The sequence below is a fragment of the Chenopodium quinoa genome, unplaced genomic scaffold, assembly GCF_001683475.1.
Source record: "Chenopodium quinoa cultivar QQ74 unplaced genomic scaffold, ASM168347v1, whole genome shotgun sequence".
Classification (NCBI taxonomy): domain Eukaryota; kingdom Viridiplantae; phylum Streptophyta; class Magnoliopsida; order Caryophyllales; family Amaranthaceae; genus Chenopodium; species Chenopodium quinoa.
In genome coordinates, this window is record NW_018742418.1 from 4,759,858 (window position 1) to 4,781,465 (window position 21,608).

The 21,608-nt window shown below is 37.2% G+C and overlaps 3 protein-coding genes across 5 annotated transcripts; 2 read left to right on the plus strand and 1 right to left on the minus strand.

The window, feature by feature from the left end:
- The first annotated feature begins 331 nt into the window (after positions 1 to 331).
- LOC110710461 (mucin-12-like) lies at positions 332 to 7,325 on the plus strand. Of its 3 annotated transcripts, none has more exons than XM_021888764.1 (7): positions 332 to 820; positions 1,243 to 1,664; positions 1,787 to 1,895; positions 2,102 to 2,222; positions 2,328 to 3,053; positions 3,998 to 5,804; positions 6,555 to 7,325. In XM_021888764.1, exons 2-7 carry the CDS (start codon positions 1,469 to 1,471, stop codon positions 6,980 to 6,982), a joined length of 3,387 nt encoding a protein of 1,128 aa, XP_021744456.1. In that variant the 5' UTR covers positions 332 to 820; positions 1,243 to 1,468; the 3' UTR covers positions 6,983 to 7,325. The 3 variants fall into 3 exon arrangements, with proteins under 3 accessions (XP_021744456.1, XP_021744463.1, XP_021744470.1); XM_021888771.1 differs by having other exon boundaries at positions 1,361 to 1,664; XM_021888778.1 differs by having other exon boundaries at positions 1,412 to 1,664.
- Positions 7,326 to 8,118: 793 nt separating this feature from the next.
- On the plus strand, positions 8,119 to 17,135 carry LOC110710479 (ATP-dependent DNA helicase Q-like 5). Its single transcript, XM_021888791.1, has 19 exons — positions 8,119 to 9,717; positions 9,807 to 9,860; positions 10,050 to 10,162; positions 10,252 to 10,467; positions 10,559 to 10,637; positions 10,898 to 10,951; positions 11,056 to 11,130; positions 11,224 to 11,277; positions 11,655 to 11,699; positions 11,779 to 11,873; positions 11,968 to 12,097; positions 12,289 to 12,387; positions 12,610 to 12,665; positions 12,748 to 12,850; positions 13,815 to 13,943; positions 14,606 to 14,775; positions 15,643 to 15,667; positions 15,763 to 15,875; positions 16,320 to 17,135. Exons 1-19 carry the CDS (start codon positions 8,614 to 8,616, stop codon positions 16,405 to 16,407), a joined length of 2,802 nt encoding a protein of 933 aa, XP_021744483.1. The 5' UTR covers positions 8,119 to 8,613; the 3' UTR covers positions 16,408 to 17,135.
- A 176-nt stretch (positions 17,136 to 17,311) lies between these two features.
- Positions 17,312 to 21,599, minus strand: LOC110710489 (actin-11). Its single transcript, XM_021888799.1, has 5 exons — positions 20,350 to 21,599; positions 19,333 to 19,402; positions 18,860 to 19,253; positions 17,769 to 18,382; positions 17,312 to 17,676 (listed from the first exon to the last, which is right to left on the minus strand). The coding sequence occupies exons 2-5, from the start codon at positions 19,390 to 19,392 to the stop codon at positions 17,611 to 17,613; spliced, it is 1,134 nt and encodes a 377-aa protein (XP_021744491.1). The 5' UTR covers positions 19,393 to 19,402; positions 20,350 to 21,599; the 3' UTR covers positions 17,312 to 17,610.
- Between the last annotated feature and the right edge of the window lie 9 nt (positions 21,600 to 21,608).

The window sequence follows — 21,608 nt, forward strand, 5'->3', positions numbered from 1 at the left end:
AGAGCCGCAAATTACCTTCAATGTTTCTATCAATCCGTCTATACCAGTCATCTATTATACAACCTATAAACTCACTGATATATGACAAGAAAATCAGAAACAAAATTCTCTTTGTTCTTCTTTGAGATTAAAACAAAACAACTCATTTGTCTTTGTATTGTCTTTGTTTAGCATCACATTCAAATACATCCAAATTTTCAATAAAATTGTGTAAAAGTACCCATCTCAATTCTTGTTTAATATATGAGGAAATACACACAAAGAAGAGAATCCCACCAAAAAAAATGAAATAAAAATAAAGCAGACAAAAAAAGTGTGGAAAAAAGAAAGAAAAAGATAGAAAGGCACAGCTGAACTGGATTCACAGTAGCACAAAACTGTAATAATCACACAACAACAACAACAAACGATAAACCCAAAAAAAAAAAAAAAAAAATCCCTCCTAAAAAAAGGCACAAAATTTACAGAAGAAGTGTTGTGTTGTGTAGTAGTAGAGCAGAGAACAAAACCTGAAAGAGAATGAAGGCGTGTTAAGGAGGAAACCAACAGAAATTCCAAAAAAAAAAATCCAAATAATAAGAATTGGGTTTTTGTTAATTTTGTCCCCAATTTTCTCTCTCTAAAAAATCCGAGCACAATTCTTCAAGGTTGTAGAGAGAGAAAGTGAGAATTTTGGGGTGTTTGAAGCTACAACTGATCTATAGTTACATTTTGTGTTTTCTGGGTTTGAAGCAGATCCAAGTGTTCTTGATTCGAATAAGTTTGCAACTTTATCAAAATTCCGAAGGGGCTGAAAAGTTTTTGACTTGAAGTATTTCTGGTAAGTTCAACACCCAAATTATGAATTAGGAAATGGGTTGGTTTAATTTGTTGTCAATTGGGGTTTTTGGGGGTAATTGATGGTGACGAAGTTGAAATATAGTTTAATTTTAGTGCCATTTTGTGTTGTTTTTGTTAAGTAAGCGATGCTGATTTTTGTGATGAACTAGGGTTTGTGTTGAGCAACGATCTTAAATTTATACATATAATTGTTATTTATTGAGATTTTGTGATATGGGTTTTTGTGGGTTTTGCAATTTGAGTTTTGTGGTGAAGGGGTTTCACTTGTTTGGAATATTTGAGGGTATATGATTGTGGATTGATTTTAGTGTACCTACATTGAATTAATTGGACAGTAATCTTGCTTGACCGGACACGGATTCGAAGCTCGTGTTAATATGATTATGTTTACAATGATTTTAGGAAGAATATCTAAATTGGCATATTGAGTAGCCGGCATGGCCCGAACTGATATGGAATTGTATCATTGCTCACGTTAGACTGGCTCAGTTCTAATTGACTAATTGTTATACGTGGCAAGTTGTTGCTGTGGAGTGGAGTTTGAAGTTTGCTTTGTTGGCGGTTGCTCTAGGGTTGTATGGATTGGATTGTGTGACATACAGCTAAAAGGGCTATTAAGGCACTTGGGATGCCTCCTTCTCCGTCCTTGAGGCGTTCACCTGTTGGGGATCCTCGTGGTGATAGCCATAAAAGGGGACGCAGTCTTGGGAGTGGGCTATCTTTTAAAGAAAGAGATGATGATCTTGCTCTATTCAGTGAATTGCAGAACAGAGAAAACGAGAGTTTTCTTCTTCAATCGACGGATGATTTTGAAGATTTATTATGTAATTCCAATGACTCTTGCCTTGAAGTACTTAATTGATTTTAGTTGATAATCCTGGTCTTTTATTATTTAATGCCTTACCATTGTTTTTCATTTCATTGTCTATTTGTTGTAAATTTGCAGCTTCAAAAGTGAAGTCTTTCCCAGATTTAAAGCTCGGAATCAATATACCTGTTCGAGGAGAGAGCAGTGATCTACTCAATGCGGATGGTGATAAGAATGATTATGAATGGTTAGTTTATCTTTTAGCTGTCTCATTGATAGTATTGGTGTGCTTATATGCTATGATGGTTGGTCATTTATCTGGATGGTATCATCGCAGTTTTTTGAATGAAAAGCAGATTATTTGCCTCACAATTTCTCGTTCTTTTATTTTGCACCTGTTATTAGATTGCAATTAAGAGTTCTAAAATCATCTCATATGTCTTAATTTGGAAGGTTATTAACTCCTCCAGACACTCCTCTCTTTCCATCATTGGATGAGGATCCTGCCCCTGATAACCTTGTACATTGTGGTAGAGCTCGAAGTAGGCCCATCTCCATTTCAAGATCATCTACCGTGAGTAAAAAAAATCAATGGATTTTTGATGTTTAGTTATTTTTCAAAGCAGCTTCTATATAACTTGATATTCGTTACTCTCTACTCATATCACTATATTTACAGATGGATAGAAGTCAGAGAAGCAGTAGAGGTAGTCCTAGTCCGCAGCGTTTGAGCCTTTCTCCTAGGTCTAGCACTAGTACAATTAGGGGAAGGCCGTCTTCAGCTCCTCATACAAGTCCTGTTCCCGTACGGGCCAACACTCCATCAAGAAGACCCTCACCTCCTCCAGTCAAGCCTTCAACACCTCCTCCAAGATCTTTAACACCAACGTCACGGAGGACAACTGCTGGACCTTCTGGATCTGTGGCTGCATCAGGGGCAAGGGGTTCATCCCCTGTAAGTAAAAGTCGTGGGAATTCTGCATCACCAAAAATTAGGGCATGGCAGTCAAACATTCCTGGTTTCTCCTTGGAGGCTCCTCCTAATCTCCGAACTTCTTTGGCTGATCGACCTGCATCATATGTTAGGGGATCTTCGCCGGCATCTAAGTCAAGCAGAGGTAGGCAATCAAGGTCTCCAACTGCTTCCAGAAGCATCGGCTCTTCCCATAGTCAAGAACGAGACAGACTGAGCTCACACAGTAAAGGTTCTATGGCATCCTCTGGTGATGATGACACAGATTCTTTGCAGTCAGCTCCTCTGAGTGTACCTGAGCGCCCTATGTCAAGAAAGGGAGTCAGTGGCATTTCTAGTGGCAGACCATTGGCTTACTCTAAGAAACCCACGAAGACAATGTCCCCAAGTTCTGCTCCAAAGAGATCATTTGATTCAGCAATGCGGCAAATGGTACAATACTATATTAAATCCTTTAGTTTTACTTATGACACTGATAAGGTCTCGTCGCTTCGGTGAATCACATGAGCCCTGATACATTATTTTATGCTGCTTTTGCTGTTGTACGTTTAGTAATGATGGCATTGGCTTTATTGAAGTAACCTAAAATTAAAGTTTTTTATTCTATTAATTACTCAGCAAGCTGGAATATTAGGCTTTTATTATACTGCATCATCTAAAGATTCTCGAGGTTTTATATAGTCACCCAACCAATGTCCTTGTTCTGGATGTCCATACACAAATCATTGCTAGCAAGAAAGTAAATTGAATTTGGGAAAGAAAAATGTTTGTTGACCCCTCCCTATTGCCAACATGTTTTACTACATCCATAATTTTTTATTTTCGTGGGCCATATTTTAAGTGAAAATGTAGAAGTGATGGGTGATAGCGAGTGGTTTTATATTGAGGGAAAAAAGAATCAGTGATTGGAGCCTGGAGGTTGTTGGTAATTTTATATTGAGGGAGTGAACGGTGTGATTAGAGATAGTGGGTAATTTTATCTTCAGGTGAGGGAAAGAGAAGTAGGTGTGTTTGGAGCCTTGGAGGTAGTGAATAGAGTTGTATTGAGGAGAGAGTACATGTGATTTTAGATAGTGGGTAGATTTGTATATAGATGACAAAAATTTAAATGTGATAGGAGATAGTGGTCCCATACCAAATATAGAGTGTGAGGTGTAATATATATTGAGACAATCCTAAAGGAATGAATGCAATATATTTTGAGACAGGCGGAGTATTTTTTTTAATGAACAAGAGTTGTTTGGTTCATTGAAGTCTTCTGAATCCAATTTTTCCAGATGACTTGTACAGATACCTGATTAGTATAAAATATTATTAGTTTCTTTATTATAGCTATATAGAACATCTCATGATAGTGTAATGCCTATTGTTTCTAGGATCGAAAAAGTCCTCAGAATATGTTCAGGCCACTTCTGTCCAGCGTCCCCAGCACTACCTTCTATGCTGAAAAAGTCAATGCTGCCCATCGCACTATGATGTCCAACTCTTCGGTTACCACCAGTAGTAATGCTAGTTCTGACCTAGCAATAAGTGGCGCACATGATACTGAAGATGACGGAGCAAGTGAATATGCTAGGGCCCCTTTCTCTGATATTCAAGATGAAGTATTTGCCTTTGAAAAGATGGATGCTGGAAATGAGGACACTGGGTATGAAGGAAATGGCGCATTAGCTGAACCTGGAGAACCGGCAAAAAGCTCATTTGCACCTAATGCTGGAGATTCCAATCAATCGGGTCTTCATGGTAGTGCTATGGAAGCTGTTGCAGTAGATGAAATATATGATTCTATGAAAATTTATAACCTTGAAAATGTGTTGCTCTGTTGTCGATGTGGCACCCAGTATCATCCTGTTGAGCTTACAGAAAAGGAAGATAATATGTGCCCTGAGTGTAGACAGAAAGAAGAATTGTTGAGCAACCCTTCCTCAGTAGTCATATTAGAGACCACAGAGAATGCCACGGCTACTTTGATGAATGTCTTTGAGAAATCTCATGTAACACATTCTACCCTTGCTCTAGGTAATGCTGATTCAAGGGATATTTCACAGGATCAGTTCAATCAACCTAGAGGAAACTGTCTGGACAGTTCTCTTTCAATGTCAGTAGGGGAGGAAAGTGTGCAGATGCATCCCGAGCAGCAAATAATGGGAGAGCATAAAACTGTTAATGATTCATCTCAGACGGCTAACAGCTTTCCAGAGGTGCAAAATTGTTGTGAGAAAACTAACCGGAATGTCAATGTGGCTGAAGGTGCTGGGATTTCAGTTCTTCTAATGAATAGATCCAGTAGTTATAAAGGGCCTCTGATTCATGGCAGGAACATCAACTGCAGTGCTATATCTTATGATGATCTATCTTATGCTAGAGACTTGACTAGTTCAATGAGGAGCTCTATTGGTCATGGTAGTATCTCTGCTACATCTTCCATTGATCTGACCGCAGTTAGACATGGAGATATTGTCCAGAGACAGTTCAGTGGCAAGAGATCTGATGCAAGTTCAAAACATCAGAGCACAGGATCTTCACTTTCAGGGACTTCCTTGCCAGTTTATCAAAGTTTTGGACATTCAACAAGCTCACGTGATGGAAGTTGTGAAGGATCTGTCAGCAACATGAGGCATATTGCTGCAGGAGATACACCTGGATCACCTCCTGATCAAGTACTAGCTGTAGAAATTATGGAATTGCATGATGCAGTTCCATCTGTTTCTAGGGCAGCGGTATCTGGTGAGGACAACAGTGGCATCTGTACAATTTCTGGAGAAACTGATCTTGAGGCTGACCAAACGGTAAGCTCTGAGTTCGAGGGCAAATCTCGAGGTTTCGCAGGGATAGATGAAGGGATCGTTGTCCATAAATTTGAAGAAGACCTAATGAAAAGTATAGGAAGTATCCAAAATTTTGGAGAGACAGCATTTGCTGAATCTTCTATAGAAAAAGAAAATACAGTGCAAGACAACAGGGTAGATAACGTGGAAGCCACAGAAGATCATGTTCAATGTGTTACATCTACAATGTCAGAAATAGAAATCAATGATTCTCATCCTAGTTCCCCAAAGTCGCAAATTGATATGGTCTCCAAGGAAGAGTTGGAAGATCATTCATCTACATCACATCACAATGAAGATGTCAAGGTTTCGTCTTCAAAGTCCAAGGAATCAAATCATGCTGATGGGATTGCAGGTATTATATCTTTTTATCTTGACCATTCAGAGCTTCTGTCCAATATAATTACCATTCAGAGCTTCTATCTAATGTAATTGTTTCTGAATTGTGCTTTACAGTAATTTATAATTGTTGTGTTGAGTAACCTTTTCTTTGTGAAATTACACGTTCTCTTTTATTAAGGGCTCTATAAAGAAATCTTGATGCCTAAATGAACAGCAATATAGGTGCTAAATGAGCCTAAAGCGATTGATCCATTAGTGATCCTCTTGATCGAGTAGAAGTACGGATTGGACTTTAATTAGAGCAGTCTTATCCTCATTTATGACCTTGGTTCTACAACACACACACACAATTTTAAAAAAACCATTTTCTGCTTTCGTGTTGTTGTGGAGTGAAATATAGTAATTTGGCGAGCAGCCAAGCACCCAAGAAATTATGTTTCTTGCTGGGATAGTTACAATTGGTGGATTTCTCCACTTGATACTGCCTCCCTTCCCAATTTGACTTACTGATTATGGAGAAGCTGCATAATGCATCCAGCAGTTAGTTTATTGTATCTGATACTCATGATATCTTTTGGATGGTTATTGTAAGAAATTCTTGCTTGTGCTTGCAAATAGTTTGTTTAGGATGTTCTACATTGTCCACCCTCTTTTGTTGGTAGCATGAAGTTTCCCGTGCTAGCTATCTTATTTAAAAGCATCCTAAAATATTAAATACCTTATATTATGACTAGTTGGGCTGATAATTTGCTGGTGCTTTCAGAGGAATCTACTGTGACAGTGGAAGAACAGGGAGGGAGGAAGAAAAGAAGTCTGACACTAGAAGAAGCAACAGATACAATTCTCTTTTGCAGCTCCATCGTTCACGATCTGGCTTATAAAGCTGCAAGTATTGCGATTGAGAAAGAAAAAGAGAATCTAGAGCCATTGGAAGGTTCTAGACCAGTGGTTACTATCCCAGAAAGACGTAGCTCTGACAAGAAGGATCATCGCGGATTTACTAGTGGTAGAACACCGAAAACTCAGAAAGCCAAAAAAGGGCGGGCATCAGAAACGGAGGTAAAACCTCCTCTCTCCGAAAATGAAGAGAGGTCAAATGAACCTGTGGTTCGGAATGTTGGGCTTCCTAACAATGCCGATAGCATGAAACCCCCTAAATTGGAATCCAAGTGCAACTGCACGATAATGTGAGATTGATGTTCGTCATATAGGATTTTCCGGGAATTTCTAGTTACGTTTTGTTTTGTTTGGGGGGCTTGTTAGATAATTGCAAAATTTTCGCTTCCAAATTATTTGTAACAGAGTACCACGCTTGTGTGGGGGGTGCATAATCTTGTAAAGTTTCTTGTCAAATTAGGCTGATGTTATTAGAGAGAGGTAATTAATGTATGTTTTTGCTCCATTTACCACATGATCGCATTAGTCAGATTCAATTATTTTCAGGTTTCATTAGAAGATGTTTGACATATTTGTTTCATTTGATTCATCAGCGAAGAGCTGGAATAAATATTTTAGGTTTTTCTTGGTTTGTCAATTATCCGTTAGTGTCATTATGTGTATATTTTTCTAATATAGAATTTTCTATTGACATTTAGGTAAAGCTTTTGTATGAAATGGTCTCATAATGATATTATATTGTGAATGTTAATCATCTAATTGAAGTCTCGGGTGGAATTATGACATGAGATCAATTCTTGATAACATCATTTGCTACACATGTTTTTTTAGTTGATTTAGTTTAAACTTAACTTTTACTCAAACTAACTTGCAACATCTGATGATTAAAAACTGTACATCCTAGATTTATTATAGAAGTACGTGTCTACCAAGTCTAATGTACACTTGGTGCAAAGAATAATATTAATGGGCTGGGTTCAATTTTGAATAAGTTACTCATTTTGTTGTTTAAGTCATTATATTAATGCATTTTAATGCTTCAGAAAAAAAAAAAAACCAATTTTTAAAAAATGATCTCTAAATATTCATTACTGGGTAACAAAAATTATCATAGTGTAATTACAACACCACAATAATGACACCTTAGCAAAATGTTCTTTTTATGGTTTATTAGTTTTGTCAGGGTTGGTGAGTGCACATATTATCAAAAAATTATCAAGAAATAGACACACAATATTTAACGTGAGAAAAATTATCAAAAAAACTCACGAACGACGACCGCCAAAAAATATCCACTATATGAAAATAGGAGAGTACAATAGTAATACAAAAATAGGAATAGTGGATTCGTAGAGAGATTGTGTGTAGGTAGAAACTCCGATCATGATATATATTTTAGAAAGCGACATTTGTTGGTAAATTCTCTCTAAGCATGGAGGGACATTGGAGGATATGTAGAGTGCATAGTATCGGAGTATTGGAGGATATGTAGGTTGATACATTGCTCCCAAATGATGCCCAACACCTTGTAATTATAAGTGATGTATGGAGGTGGAAGAAGTGTGTGAAATCTTCTACACACATGCTCTTTAAATTCTCCGCATAAATCTAGAGCCTTCATGAGCATTCACCAATTCTAGATTCTTCCACAATTTTCCATCAATTTCTCAACAGTTCAGAGTCCCAATAGGTTTTGCCCTTTTCTCCTCTCTCACGGGATTTAACTAAAATAAATTGACATGCGAAAAATTTCGACCCAAAATGAGTGTGACACTTCTCACCGACCCAAAAAAGAAAAATGTTAACATTTTTGGCGGGAAAATGCAAGATAGAAGAATGGTATTGATAACTCCATAGAAAAATCCCAACTATCTGCAAAATAAACAGTTTATTCATCTTCTTCCTCACTCAAATCTTCAACTTTAATGGATTCAGATAGCGATTCCGACGGCTCTCACATTTCTGCAACTCCACCCAGAAATTTAACACCTTCTCCTCCTCAAATACTTCCCAAAAAACCCATCTCAAATGTCAAGCAAAAGCCCTCAAAAACCCCGCACAAACCCTCTTCAAATTCATCAAAATTCCCACAAAAACCTCCTCAAATCCAACACTCAGTTCGCCAATCTTCCGATTCCACCCTCGTCCCATCTTTCTCTCTCCCAATTAAAAAACCCACTTTCAATAATCCCGAAATTTCTGGGCCCAATTCAATCAGGGCTGGTTTTTGTTCCTTTTCTAAGTCTAATTCTTTCACAAAATATCAGAAAAATTCTCTTAATTTTGATGATAGTAGTGAAAAGGATCCAATTTTGCGATCTGGGGCGGGTTCAAAACCCGATTATGAGGTTAATTGTGAAAATGAAGGTGTTTGTTTAGGTAGTTTGAAGAAAAGGGTAGTTAGGAAACCGTCGAATTTGATTGGATGTGGGTCTAGGAGTGAGTCTAGTTCTAGTATATTGCCTGCAAAAAAGCCTAAAAGTGGCGGTGAAGGGAATTTTGTGAGGTTAAATATTAATGGATATGGTAATAGAAAGTTCAAATTTAAGGGGAAAATTAGGAATTTTAGCTCATCAAGAAGAAGTAATTATTATAAAAGGAGTAAGAGAGGAATCAGGGCGAAAAATGGTGTTGAAAATAATGATGAAGAAGGTTTGGGGTTGGAAAGTAATGGGAAGCAGGTAAAGGGGGAGAGTGAAGTGTCAAGTATCGATGCTGAATTGATTAAGAAAGCTGTTTTAGATGTTAGAAGTGAGGCGACCGATGAGAATTTGGTTAGCTTATTGAAGCTTACACATGGTTATGATTCGTTTCGAGATGGGCAGTTGGAAGCTATTAAGATGGTGCTTTCAGGGCAATCCACTATGTTGGTTTTGCCTACTGGTGCTGGTAAATCACTGTGTTATCAGCTGCCAGAAATTGTTTTTCCCGGGATTACGCTTGTGATAAGCCCCTTAGTGGCTTTGATGATTGATCAATTAAGACAGCTTCCTAATGTTGTGAATGGTGCTTTCTTAAGTAGTAGTCAGGTGGTTATTACTCCCTCATTTTGGTAATATATTTGTATATTGTTCGATGTTTTGCTAATTGGTTGATATATTATACTTGTATGTTTTAGTCTTGGGAGGAGGCTTCCGAGACTCTAAACCTGTTAAAAGAAGGAAGCATAAAGGTATATATTTCAAATTGCAGTAAAAGACTTTCATTTGATTTGTTTTGTGATTGATGTCTAAAACTTTGGATTTATCTTATTTCAAACCGATGGAATGTGTAGAGATGGCTAGAGTGAATAAGTCAGCATAGTATGTTCACTCTATTATGATATGAGTAGCAGCTAAAGCTGTTCTTTGGTATAATTCAGGTGCTTTTTGTTTCACCAGAGAGGTTTCTGAATGAAGAGTTCATGTCAATCATTTCCTCTTGCTCATTGATATCGCTTATAGTGATTGATGAAGCTCATTGTGTATCTGAATGGTTAGTGGCTTAATGATTCCTTTTTCTTTGCTGTTTGAAATTCACTTAATAAATTTTGCAGCTCGCTTCTCTGATATTTGCTACCTTAGGTCCCACAATTTTCGGCCTTCATACATGAGGCTAAGGGCGTCTGTACTCCGTGATCAACTGAAAGCTGGATGCATACTGGCAATGACCGCAACAGCAACAAAGAAAACACTGGCTGCAGTAATGCATGCTTTGGACATTTCCTCAAGTAAACTGGTGAAGACTCATCAGCTTAGGAAGAAATTGCAACTGTCTGTGTCTCTGTGTGGAAATAGCAAGTATGTATATCGCAATGCCCCTAATATTGCATACTTCACCTGATCAATAGTTGTATAAATTGTAACATGTGTCATTGTGCTGGCTGAGCAGGATTAAAGATTTGATTGCAATAATCAAGTCATTGCCATATTCTGAACTCAAGAGCATCATAATTTACTGCAAATTTCAGGTACTTGGTAACGCTAACTCATATTTTTGATGATGATAAAGCTTATATCAGCTACTACTGACTACTAAAGAGCATCTCCTAGTGTGTTAAAATGGCTTGAAGTTTTAGCTTACTTCATCAAATGTATCTGTCTTATCATAGCAAATTCTGCTGCATTTATAATGGGTATTCATTAAATAGACAAGCATGTGTTCCTTTCTCTTTAGAAAACATGTATCTTGACATTCTGTCTCTTTTCCCCCCTCTCTCTTCTGGTGCAGTCGGAGACAGACATGATCAGTAAATACTTAAGTGATTACAATATTCGTGCAATGGTGAGTAGAAAAATCGGTTAGTCCATTCACTTCAACTTATTCTGGTTTTTTTTTTTTATTGTAAAAACTAATAAGTGACTAGTACATATTTGATAACTTTTTAGAGTTATCACAGTGGCATGCTGGCAAAAGATCGTAGTCGTGTCCAAGCATTATTTTGTTCCAACAAGCTCAGAGTGGTAACATATCATTTGCCGACATTATTTCAATGGTTGTAGTCTTGTCATTTAGTTCATCTAGGCTTATATTATCTGTTTTGACTTTGGTGCTAGGTTGTTGCAACTGTGGCATTTGGGATGGGGCTTGACAAAAGTGATGTTGGAGCTGTAAGAAAGTCTCACTTCTAAACTACTTTATTTATTTACCTATTGTTTCAGTACTGTATCCAGAACAAAATACATGGGAGTAATTCAAATGATAGTGTTATGGTCATGCAAGTGTATTGTGTTCATCAGGCTGACCTATTATAGTGTTATGCTTATAATTTTATAAGAGATTCCTGTGTATTCCAGTTAATATACATAACACGATGACATGAAGTGTTTTCTGGAGAGAAACAGAGCACTAGAAACACAATCCAGAAAAAAGAAAGTCGTATTTTGGGAACCCCTTTGGTTCATCTAACTATAGACCTATCTACTAGCAGAAAGACAGTTTCTTCGAATTTGAGAGGATGACTTTTAGAGGTTCGTTTCTGTTTCAGGTCATTCATTACAGTCTGCCAGAAAGCTTGGAAGAGTATGTTCAGGTGTTTTCTTTTGCTCTACCAGTAGTGCTACTGTTGATGCAACTTGCAAATACTGATGATACTCATATTGCTTATTTAGGAGATCGGACGTGCTGGACGTGATGGGAGGTTATCATATTGTCATCTCCTCTTTGATGACTCCAGTTATTTTAGGCTACGCAGTCTTATGTACAGGTGTTGTCATTATGCTATAGGTGATCTTCATTATTAATTCTTCTAAATTATAAGAGGAAGTGTTATTTATTTGATAATATTCTTCATATGGCAGTGATGGTGTGGATGAATATGCTGTAAATAAACTTCTTTGTGAAATTTTTAACCATGACACAAGACCGAATGGAAAAATTCATTCACTGGTCAAAGAATCTGCATCTCGTAGATTTGACATCAAAGAAGATGTATGTTCCTTCCTTCTACCTCATTTTAATTTATTTTAAAATACACAAAAGGGAACCCATCTGACTGTTCAATTTGACCATCTTGCTAGAGTTGTGGGTTTGCTTACGAGGGCTTTAAATTCAAAAACCATTGTCATTTCTTTAGTACTATTTGACAGATGATTTAAGTGGTTTGCTGCTGAATATTTCAGGTGATTCTAACAATTTTAACGCAATTGGAATTAGGTGAAGTTCAGTACTTGCTTCTTCTACCACAAATGAATATTACTTGCAGCTTGAATTTTCATAAGGTTGATTCTAGTCTCTTAGCTTGTAGTGTTGCCTTAGTTCGCTTACCCGAATTTGTTTCCAGTGAAAAGAAATCATGACATGTTAGTTTGAGTAACAAGAGCACCATACTGTGACCAATCTTGTCATAGTTCATACAGACTCTTCCTATGGAATTAGCATCTGTATATTGTATATTTTCTTGACGATTGACATCTGTGTATTGTGTGCTTGTGTCAATGCAGACTCCTCCTATGGAATTAGCTGCAAAATACCCTCTAATTGGAGGAATTTTGAACAAGTATGCTCTATTTACCAGAAAAAAATATGGATTATTTCATTTTTTGCTCGTGAATTTGTACTTAAAGCTGTAATATTTTCAGGTCTGACACTAAGCATGGGCTACATGTGTTTGACATTCCCACTGTGGCAAATGCTATTGGTCATACAGGAGTGGAATTTCTGAATCAGCTGCAAAATCTTAAGGTCTGGATGCAATTTCCCTATTATAATTTTTAATGGTAAATATGCTGTTGACAGTCTATTTTAAGCAAATGTAAATAGTCAACTGGGAATATTTTATCTTTGGTTTGTACTGAACTGCATAGTTTTTAACTTAGCTCTACTAAATTCTTTTTGTTGAGAAGCAGCAGCAACTAATAGATTTCTATCTGGGGCCAACACAAATAGCTTTCTGCAATAGCAAGGGTAGCTGCTTGAATTTGTTATTAGTCTTGTTACTGGGAGAAGCTTTGTGTACTGTGCCAGGCTAATGGTTTTATTTGGGTGATAGCCATATATTTTTTGGCTCATTAATTGGAGTGTATATGAACATAGAACATTTAGAACAACTTACACTGAAAGCTGTGCTACTTAGTCTCTTTATTTCGCTATATCAATATAAACACTTTATTTTGAGTGGAAAGGATTCAAAAACTTTATGAAGTGTAGGTATTAGTTCTTGGATACATGTCCATATCTGATACTTGGTTATTGAATCTGAATGACATAGATCAAGTGAAAAGCCAATTGATTCAGAAAAGTATAGTTCAGAAAGTTTAAAGCTGCAGAGTTAAATAAGCTTTTAGCTTTCATAAACTTTCAATTAACGGAGACCATGACACAAATATGTACGCAAGAATCACCAAGCCTTCAGTCATTACTTGGATTGGAAACAAAGATTTAAAGTCATCAAAGCAGCAAAACAGGCATGTGTAGAGATTTTATGGAGTCACACTAGCTGTCAGTTGACTATTACAATCATCCCCAATTGATTGGGTGGGGTTCAGCTAACTATTAAAACCATCCATGGTGGATTGCAATGGGTTATTACAGTATTTATCAAAAACTATGTGACTAAAGTAGTATTCAAATTCCAAAACACAAATGATATGTCTTGACTTGATTCTATATTGTCTGAGGTAATAAGTTAGTCTTTGTTGCATTTCAGTCTATGGGAGAAATAACATATGAACTGAAGGATCCTGGGTACTGCTACGTCATTATGCATGTTCCTGAGGACTTGTGCTCTCTGGCAACCCAGATGACCAAATGGCTGTCAGAAATTGAATGTTGTAAGGTATTTGCAATACTATCTGTTGTACTCTTCTTTTTATGTTAGTTTCTACTATATATAAGGTTTCTCATTCCCCCCCCCCCCCCACCCCCCCCCCCCCAAAAAAAAATAAAAATAAAAGAGAGAGAGATTAGTCCCATCTCTTTAACCTACAGGCATAACTCAAGATGGTAATGGTTTGTTCTGAGCTTGGAAACTTGCATCATTAAACTTGCTGTTTTTCTCATGGTTTCTTCTTTCTTTCAAGTATATACTATGTACCTAGTTATCAATCTTAAAAGCTGCAGCTTTTTTACATCCCTGCCTACACGGTAAAGACAGACTTGCTCTGGTCAGATTTTACATTTTTGTGACTTGTACATTTGAAATTCCTCTAGTTTTTAGGACAAAAAACTGCTCTTAAAGGTGCTACTTGATGGCATACACCAACAGAGTTGTAATATGAAACCGTACAGGAAAGTGTTTAGTTGATTAATAGTTTCCTTCTCTTTAGAAGGGTGGGGGTGGGGAATGTGGAGGTTTAATACTATTCCCGTGCAGCTTAACTCCTTGGTACAGATAATTGTTCCTGCATCAGTGAGTCAGTGATCAATCCATTGAAATTTTATGATATTTCCAGTTATTATTATTTGTTTTAATATAATTTGCATTTTTCTGATAAATAGGTCCGTAAGTTAGATGTGGTGTTCAATGCTGCAACCTTTGCTGTAAATTCATGTGAAAGGGCACATGGCTGTGATGTCGTCCAGCACACAACATGTTTGCAGAGGATGATTTCAGAATACTTTACTGAAGAAAATCTCAGTGTATATCCCACAAAGATCAAGCAAAACAGGTATATACAATTTTATTGCAGTATATCCTACCATTAATTGTTAAGCCAAAGATGGATAATAACATAGTGTATGATTGTGTCATCTTTTTTGTATATAGAAGCCACAGAATTAGCTTTTATAAAAGCTGTATATTATGATTATCATCTTTGCTAAGCCTTAATCCTCCTCTGATTCACTTTACTCTGCTAGAAGACCTTTTAATAACTTTTTGCCGAATCTTGGTATAGCTGAATAGGCCTTTGGTATTTGTTGATGGACTAGTAATCAGGATAATTGATGTTTCAACAACTCGGAATAAGAACCAAATAGCTGGTTGCAGCATCACATGATATTTGGCATCCATTATGTATAAGATATTCCCTCCTTTCATCATCTATTTCTTACTCAGTCTTCCAGTGCTATTTTTTCTTCATTGTATTGCTGAAGACTCGAAATTTTTATGTATGTTGTGAGCATATTACATGTACATGAATATAGAGCTGGATTGCTTCCAACTTATTTTTAACTTAAATATATTGTAATCCAGGTTATTCTGTATGGAGATAATCTGCCTTAACAGCTAAATATTCTGCTTTTTTAAACTTACATGTATTCACCTGTGCTGGTTCAAGATTTTGTCTAATCAAATAAAATGTGATTTGAAACTTGTTACTATTGTCTGCAGATTCAATTTTAGCTGAATTGTCAGACTTAAATTAGTATAATTGATCCTTGCAAATCAGATTTTGTAATACAAATCTTCAAGTAAGATGATAAAATGCCTAGTTGCTTTGCCTAAAACTGGAAACTTCCCCGAAAGCACAGAAAGTCTTGTTATTTTAGTACTTTTTGATATATATACTGATCAGCAATGTACATTTGTGCAGCCCATTTCTTCGAGCAGATATTAAGGTAACAATCAGTTTGGTACTTTAAATTCTTTTGGTGTTTAAGGCAACTATCTGTCTCTTGAACTTTATGCTACCTTTGTTAAAATGGCAAAATAGGTCTTTCTGCAAGGCTCAGGAACCAAATTCACCCCACGTGCAGTTGCTAGAATAATGCATGGCATTGCTAGCCCAGCTTATCCTTCTTCAAACTGGTCAAAGACTCATTTCTGGTAAGTATTACTGTTTGCAAATCCATGCCTCGAGAAATCTAGGGATTTCCCTCAGTCTTACTGGTCTCCACTTTCCAGTGGCGGAGCTAAGAATGTAATTGCATGGGTTCAATTACCATTAAGTGGAATCATGGTTTTATTAGAAAAGATATGTTACTCCAAGTAAGAACCCTCTGACAACAATGTAGCTATTCCCCTGAGTCAGTAAACCAACAATGTGGCCTTAAAATGTTCATAAGGTGGTTGAGCATTAGGTTATTAACTATTTTGTTACTATTTTTTTTTGTTCCTTTTCTCTGTCTGATTCCTGTGAACTTTTACCCTGAAGCCTCACACTCTTGACACTAGCAACTCTTTATATTGGCTATGGTAGCTATGGTGCCTTAAAGAGCCGCATAATAGTTTATTATAAATCTTAAGTTGCTTATCATTTTTGGGTTGCAGGGGAAGATATACAAATGTAGACTTTAATGCAGTAATGGAAGCAGCAAAACTGGAGCTCATTAATTTCGTAGGGAAGGATGGAACATAGATGATGTCACATAGGTTTGACAAAATAGATCTGAATGATTCTGCTGGTACAAGATCAAACATCTGGACTCTTGTGGTATGATTGCACATAATCTTATTCCGAAATTGTCATGTACAGTTTTATACTGTCCATTACCATTGAGATCAAGACTACAAATGAAGTGTAGGGGCAAGGAACCATGTCAGTGATCAGTTCCATGATAAGTGTGCAGCAGTATGATGGATCAATACTTTAATAGAGGTACGACGTCAGTCCCCAGTACATTAGCAGTAGCATTACAGAAGGCAGCAGGATTCAAAGTTTCTGACAGATACAACAGCATAGAGCCTTGTTTCACACCCCATAGTTTGTATTAGTAGAATAGTGTCAGTTCTGATATGTTAGTAGTCACCTAGTAGTAGGGTTTGAACTCTATAACGAAGAATAATTGGAGTGCACCTCAAGCCATGGAAGATGGGAGTTCATCTTGTAGTGTATCCTCCTATGATGATGCAATCCACAAGTAAAATGTTTTTATCTTGTGTCTATTACCATGGTGCCTGTAAACGTTCTATAGTAGTAGGTTTAAAGTATACGAGTTATTGGTGTTTAACTAGGCTTATGTAACACTTAGTTGATATTGAAACAGTGAAGTTTTTCTCACTTTAACGAGGACGTTTTTTCTAAATTAAATACTTATGTTCTCGTTTTTATTTTATTAAATTGTTTGGTGTTGTTACCTTGTCCAATTTCAAGTAGTTTAGGGCCCTTGATTTGCAACAGACCAACAGTACATGTTTTGAGTTTTAAAATTTGGCAGAGTAGTTTAATTTTCCAAACAAATTTATTTCAAACTTCAAATTTTAAGATCAGCATGATTACTGTTCGTGTGATTTTTTACAAGTTCATTAGGGCAGCAGATGAGTCTGTTTCAAAGCCTAAGTCAATGTGGAATAGCAAAATTGGCTACAAGGCTTACCCATAATATGCTATCTGATGATGCAAATTTAAACCAGAAAAGCAAGAGATTCAGAAAAATGAATTAATTTAAATCACTTTTCTTGCACGTTCAAGATACTTGTCCCACAAAGAAAACTAAACAATAGAATAACTAAATTATCAAACTAATTTGGCTCGCCAATCAAAATCAGGTGCAAGGCACACCCCTCTTCCAAACAAACGGCAATGGTTTCTCACTTCAACCTTTTATCTTTGATGGTGAAATTAGAAGCATTTCCTATGCACGATTGATGGACCAGATTCATCATACTCGGCCTTTGCAATCCACATCTGTAGTTGCAGAAAAACAGGCAAATGTCAAAATTCCAAAAGCAAGATTCAGATTTCACAATAATTGAAAAGATCAAAACAAAGAAACAAACCTGCTGGAAGGTGCTCAGAGATGCCAAGATAGACCCACCGATCCAAACACTGTATTTTCTCTCAGGTGGTGCCACAACCTTAATTTTCATGCTGCTTGGAGCTAGTGCAGTGATTTCCTTGCTCATTCTATCGGCGATACCAGGGAACATGGTGGTACCACCACTGAGTACAATGTTTCCATATAAATCTTTCCTAATATCCACATCACATTTCATGATCGAATTATAGGTGGTTTCATGAATACCAGCTGCTTCCATTCCAATGAAAGATGGTTGGAAAAGGACCTCAGGACATCTGAATCTCTCACCACCAATAGTAATCACCTGCCCATCAGGAAGCTCATAACTCTTCTCAACAGCAGAGCTAGTTTTTGCAGTCTCCATCTCCTGCTCATAGTCAAGGGCAATATAAGCAAGCTTTTCTTTCATGTCCCTCACAATTTCTCGCTCGGCTGAGGTGGTGAACGAGTACCCACGTTCAGTCAGAATCTTCATCATGTAGTCTGTCAGATCTCGCCCAGCAAGGTCAAGACGAAGAATGGCATGCGGGAGAGCATACCCTTCATAGATGGGCACTGTGTGGCTGACACCATCTCCAGAATCCAGCACAATACCTGCAAAAATATACACAGTAAAAAAAATTTGGCATCAAATCAGTACTACAGAAAAGAGCATAAAGAGTAAACTTAATCAATGCTCAAGTCATTCAAGAATGACAGAAGTATAGAATATTCAACTTGGGTATTTAGAAAGAAAAAAAAATGCAACACTAGTCATTAAGAACAAAGTTTTTCCTTTTGATGGGAGGGGGAGGAAAACACATGATACTCCTAGGCCTATATCGGCGGCTGGCAGCAAAGGGTCAAAATTGGAAAAAATGGTCCAACAGAATAAACTTTTTTTAGGGAACCTTTCTACATACAAACTACAAAATCAATCTAAATCTATCCATAGTGGCTTCCTAATCCAACTATCCACTTATCCAGATAAATGGCCTGATACCCTGAAAAAGCATCATCTATTTAGAAGCGAACCTTTCAAAAGTCTGAAGCTAATTTAAAACTAAAGCTTTGATCATACAGGGTTCTTACCAGTTGTACGACCACTAGCATACAGTGAAAGAACAGCCTGAATTGCAACATACATAGCAGGAGCATTGAAGGTCTCAAACATGATTTGAGTCATCTTCTCACGATTAGCCTTAGGATTGAGAGGGGCTTCAGTAAGAAGAACAGGATGCTCTTCTGGAGCAACACGGAGCTCGTTATAGAAGGTATGATGCCATATCTTTTCCATGTCATCCCAGTTGCTGACTATACCATGCTCGATTGGATATTTCAGGGTCAAAATTCCACGCTTTGATTGAGCTTCATCCCCCACATATGCATCTTTTTGGCCCATGCCAACCATCACGCCAGTGTGACGGGGGCGGCCAACAATGCTAGGGAACACAGCTCTTGGAGCATCATCTCCAGCAAATCCAGCCTACATTGAGAAGTTAGATCAATGAATTGCAAATGAATAGAAATATAAATGAATAGCTCATTCATGGAAAAGAATTTACCTTAACCATTCCAGTTCCATTGTCACAAACAAGGGGCTGAATATCCTCACCATCTGCCATCTTCAATTATCTGATCAAAGACATATAAAGGTCTAATAAATATCCTCGATGGCAAATTAAAGTTATTTAACAAAAAATCAGCATTTTAAAACCTATCCAAATTCTGTTTTACAAACAATAATGTTAAAAATCCAAATGTATACAAGTTCTCAACAACAAGAATTGTCCTCAATATATTATTACGAATACTACCTACATCCAAGTTTTATAGATCACTCTTCATATCTCATATGTTTAATTATAAATTTTACCATAATTCTAGAATCAGACAACTAGTATCATGAAAAGATGCTTCTCCTCAACATTTGTATAAATTATCAAGAGTAATTGACGATTCATAGTTTTACGTCAAAAATAACCTCTAACAAGCTCAAACCAAATGTGCCCTTTTAAAGAGGAAAGGAAGAGTAGTGACCAAAAGAATAATTCACAAGTCATTTCGTTAAACGATCCAGGATCCGGGTTCATTAAATACAATGGATATCAAGATACTGACGCAATAAAACAAACCACCCAAATGCGGATCATATTATGGGAGAATTATTAGATTGAAAATCACCCAATTAACACCACAATATGCTTAAAATGCATATCATAGGAAAATTTAAATGAATTTTGATGTAGCATTTGGGTTATTTGGGCTTTAAAATCACAATCATAGGTTAAATCCTACATCAAAATTCATTTACATACCAGCTATAATCCAAATTAGTTAAAACATTTAACCCAATAAAAGCAATTTTGCACCACATTCAACCACACCACACAAATTTTAAACAAAATATATATTCAATGTGACGTAATCAAGCAAAAAGATACCACATTTATGAAACTAAATACAAAATGCAAACCCAGAATAATTAAAACTCTAATAAACAATCAGTAAAAACCCAGAATTCAAACCAGAAAATGGTGCAGAAATCAGAGAAATGAAGCTTGAAAGGAAAAGGGAATTACCAGAGATAAAGAAAAAGAGAAAATGTGAAGAAGAATCAGAAGATTGATGAAGAAAAAACCCTAAAAATTGGAGAGAGAAAGGGGAAGAAGTATGATGTATGTGAGAGTGTCAAGGAGAGAGAGAGAACCGGAGAACCTTTGAATTTGCAAATTTCACGAGTGGCCAAGCACGTCGAGGCAACTATACTAATAATAAAAATTTAAACAAACATTTTTCAAAAAGAAAAATTGCCTGGAATTATTCCACTTTTGGGATGGGATATTCGCTAAAAATAATTTTACTTTTGGGTTATTTTTAAACAATCCGACCTTTATACCCAATTCGCTTAAAATGAACCCAACCGGCTAGGTAACTTGTTATAATAAGTTATCAGACACGCAGCGACCTGTGATTGGTCAAAAACATAAAAATAAAATAAAATAATTTTTTAAAAAAAAGTTAAATTTTTTGTTTACAAAAAGTATAAAAATAAAAAATTAATATTCAAAAAATCACCCACCGCCTAAGCCACCGTCGTCCCCGCCACCTGAGTCCCCTGCCACGCGGCTCAGGTCAACAAGCCCCCAAAACCAACCCCAGCCCCGGCTCCAGTGCGCGACCAACCCCCCTCCCCTAACAACCAATCCCCTCCCTCCCCCACGAATCGGAAACACCGACAACCCTAAAACCATCCCCAACCCTCGAAAGTCCCTTTCCCGTCCCGATCCCAGCCCCCGTCCCCGTCCCCGTCCCTTTTCCGGCCGTGCCAGCCTTCCCTATTCCCCATTCCGACCGCACCGTCCTCCCCTGACCTCGATTTAGGCCGCGCCGACCTCCCCAACCCGTTTCCTGGGGTCTGGTTTGGTGGGTTTTCGATTTTTCAAAGGGCGTTTTGGGGTTGGGTTAGCTGGGGTGAGATCCCGGTCGGCGCGGTCGTGGCAGTGGTTTCGGGTCTTGGTGGGGTGGTGGTTCTGGGGTCTGGGTTTGGATGGTGGTGGGGATGGTGGTGGCTGAAGTGGTGTGGCTTAGGTGGTGGTGGGTTTTATTTATTTGATTTTACTTTTTTTTTGTTTATTTTTTTTTAATTTTGGACAAATAAAGTTGTGACACGTGTAAATTAAACTGAATAAAAAAAAAAACTTACCTCTTTAACCGGTTACTGGTCACTCGGGACCATTTTGAGCGGATTAAGTATAAAGGCCGGATTATTTAAAAACCCAAAGGTGGTTATTTTGGGCGGATGCCCCAAAGGTGGGATTATTCCAGACAATTTTTACTT

Coding starts and splice junctions, on each gene's coding strand:
- LOC110710461 (XM_021888764.1), top strand. CDS start 1,469: ATGCCTCCTTCTCCGTCCTTGAGGCGTTCACCTGTTGGGGATCCTCGT. Junction 1,896..2,101: donor GATAAGAATGATTATGAATG/GTTAGTTTATCT, acceptor TTAATTTGGAAG/GTTATTAACTCCTCCAGACA. Junction 5,805..6,554: donor TCATGCTGATGGGATTGCAG/GTATTATATCTT, acceptor TGGTGCTTTCAG/AGGAATCTACTGTGACAGTG.
- LOC110710479 (XM_021888791.1), top strand. CDS start 8,614: ATGGATTCAGATAGCGATTCCGACGGCTCTCACATTTCTGCAACTCCA. Junction 10,163..10,251: donor GCTCATTGTGTATCTGAATG/GTTAGTGGCTTA, acceptor TTGCTACCTTAG/GTCCCACAATTTTCGGCCTT. Junction 11,131..11,223: donor GTTCCAACAAGCTCAGAGTG/GTAACATATCAT, acceptor CTTTGGTGCTAG/GTTGTTGCAACTGTGGCATT.
- LOC110710489 (XM_021888799.1), bottom strand. CDS start 19,392: ATGGCAGATGGTGAGGATATTCAGCCCCTTGTTTGTGACAATGGAACT. Junction 19,254..19,332: donor ATGGAACTGGAATGGTTAAG/GTAAATTCTTTT, acceptor TTCTCAATGTAG/GCTGGATTTGCTGGAGATGA. Junction 18,383..18,859: donor TGCTAGTGGTCGTACAACTG/GTAAGAACCCTG, acceptor ATATTTTTGCAG/GTATTGTGCTGGATTCTGGA.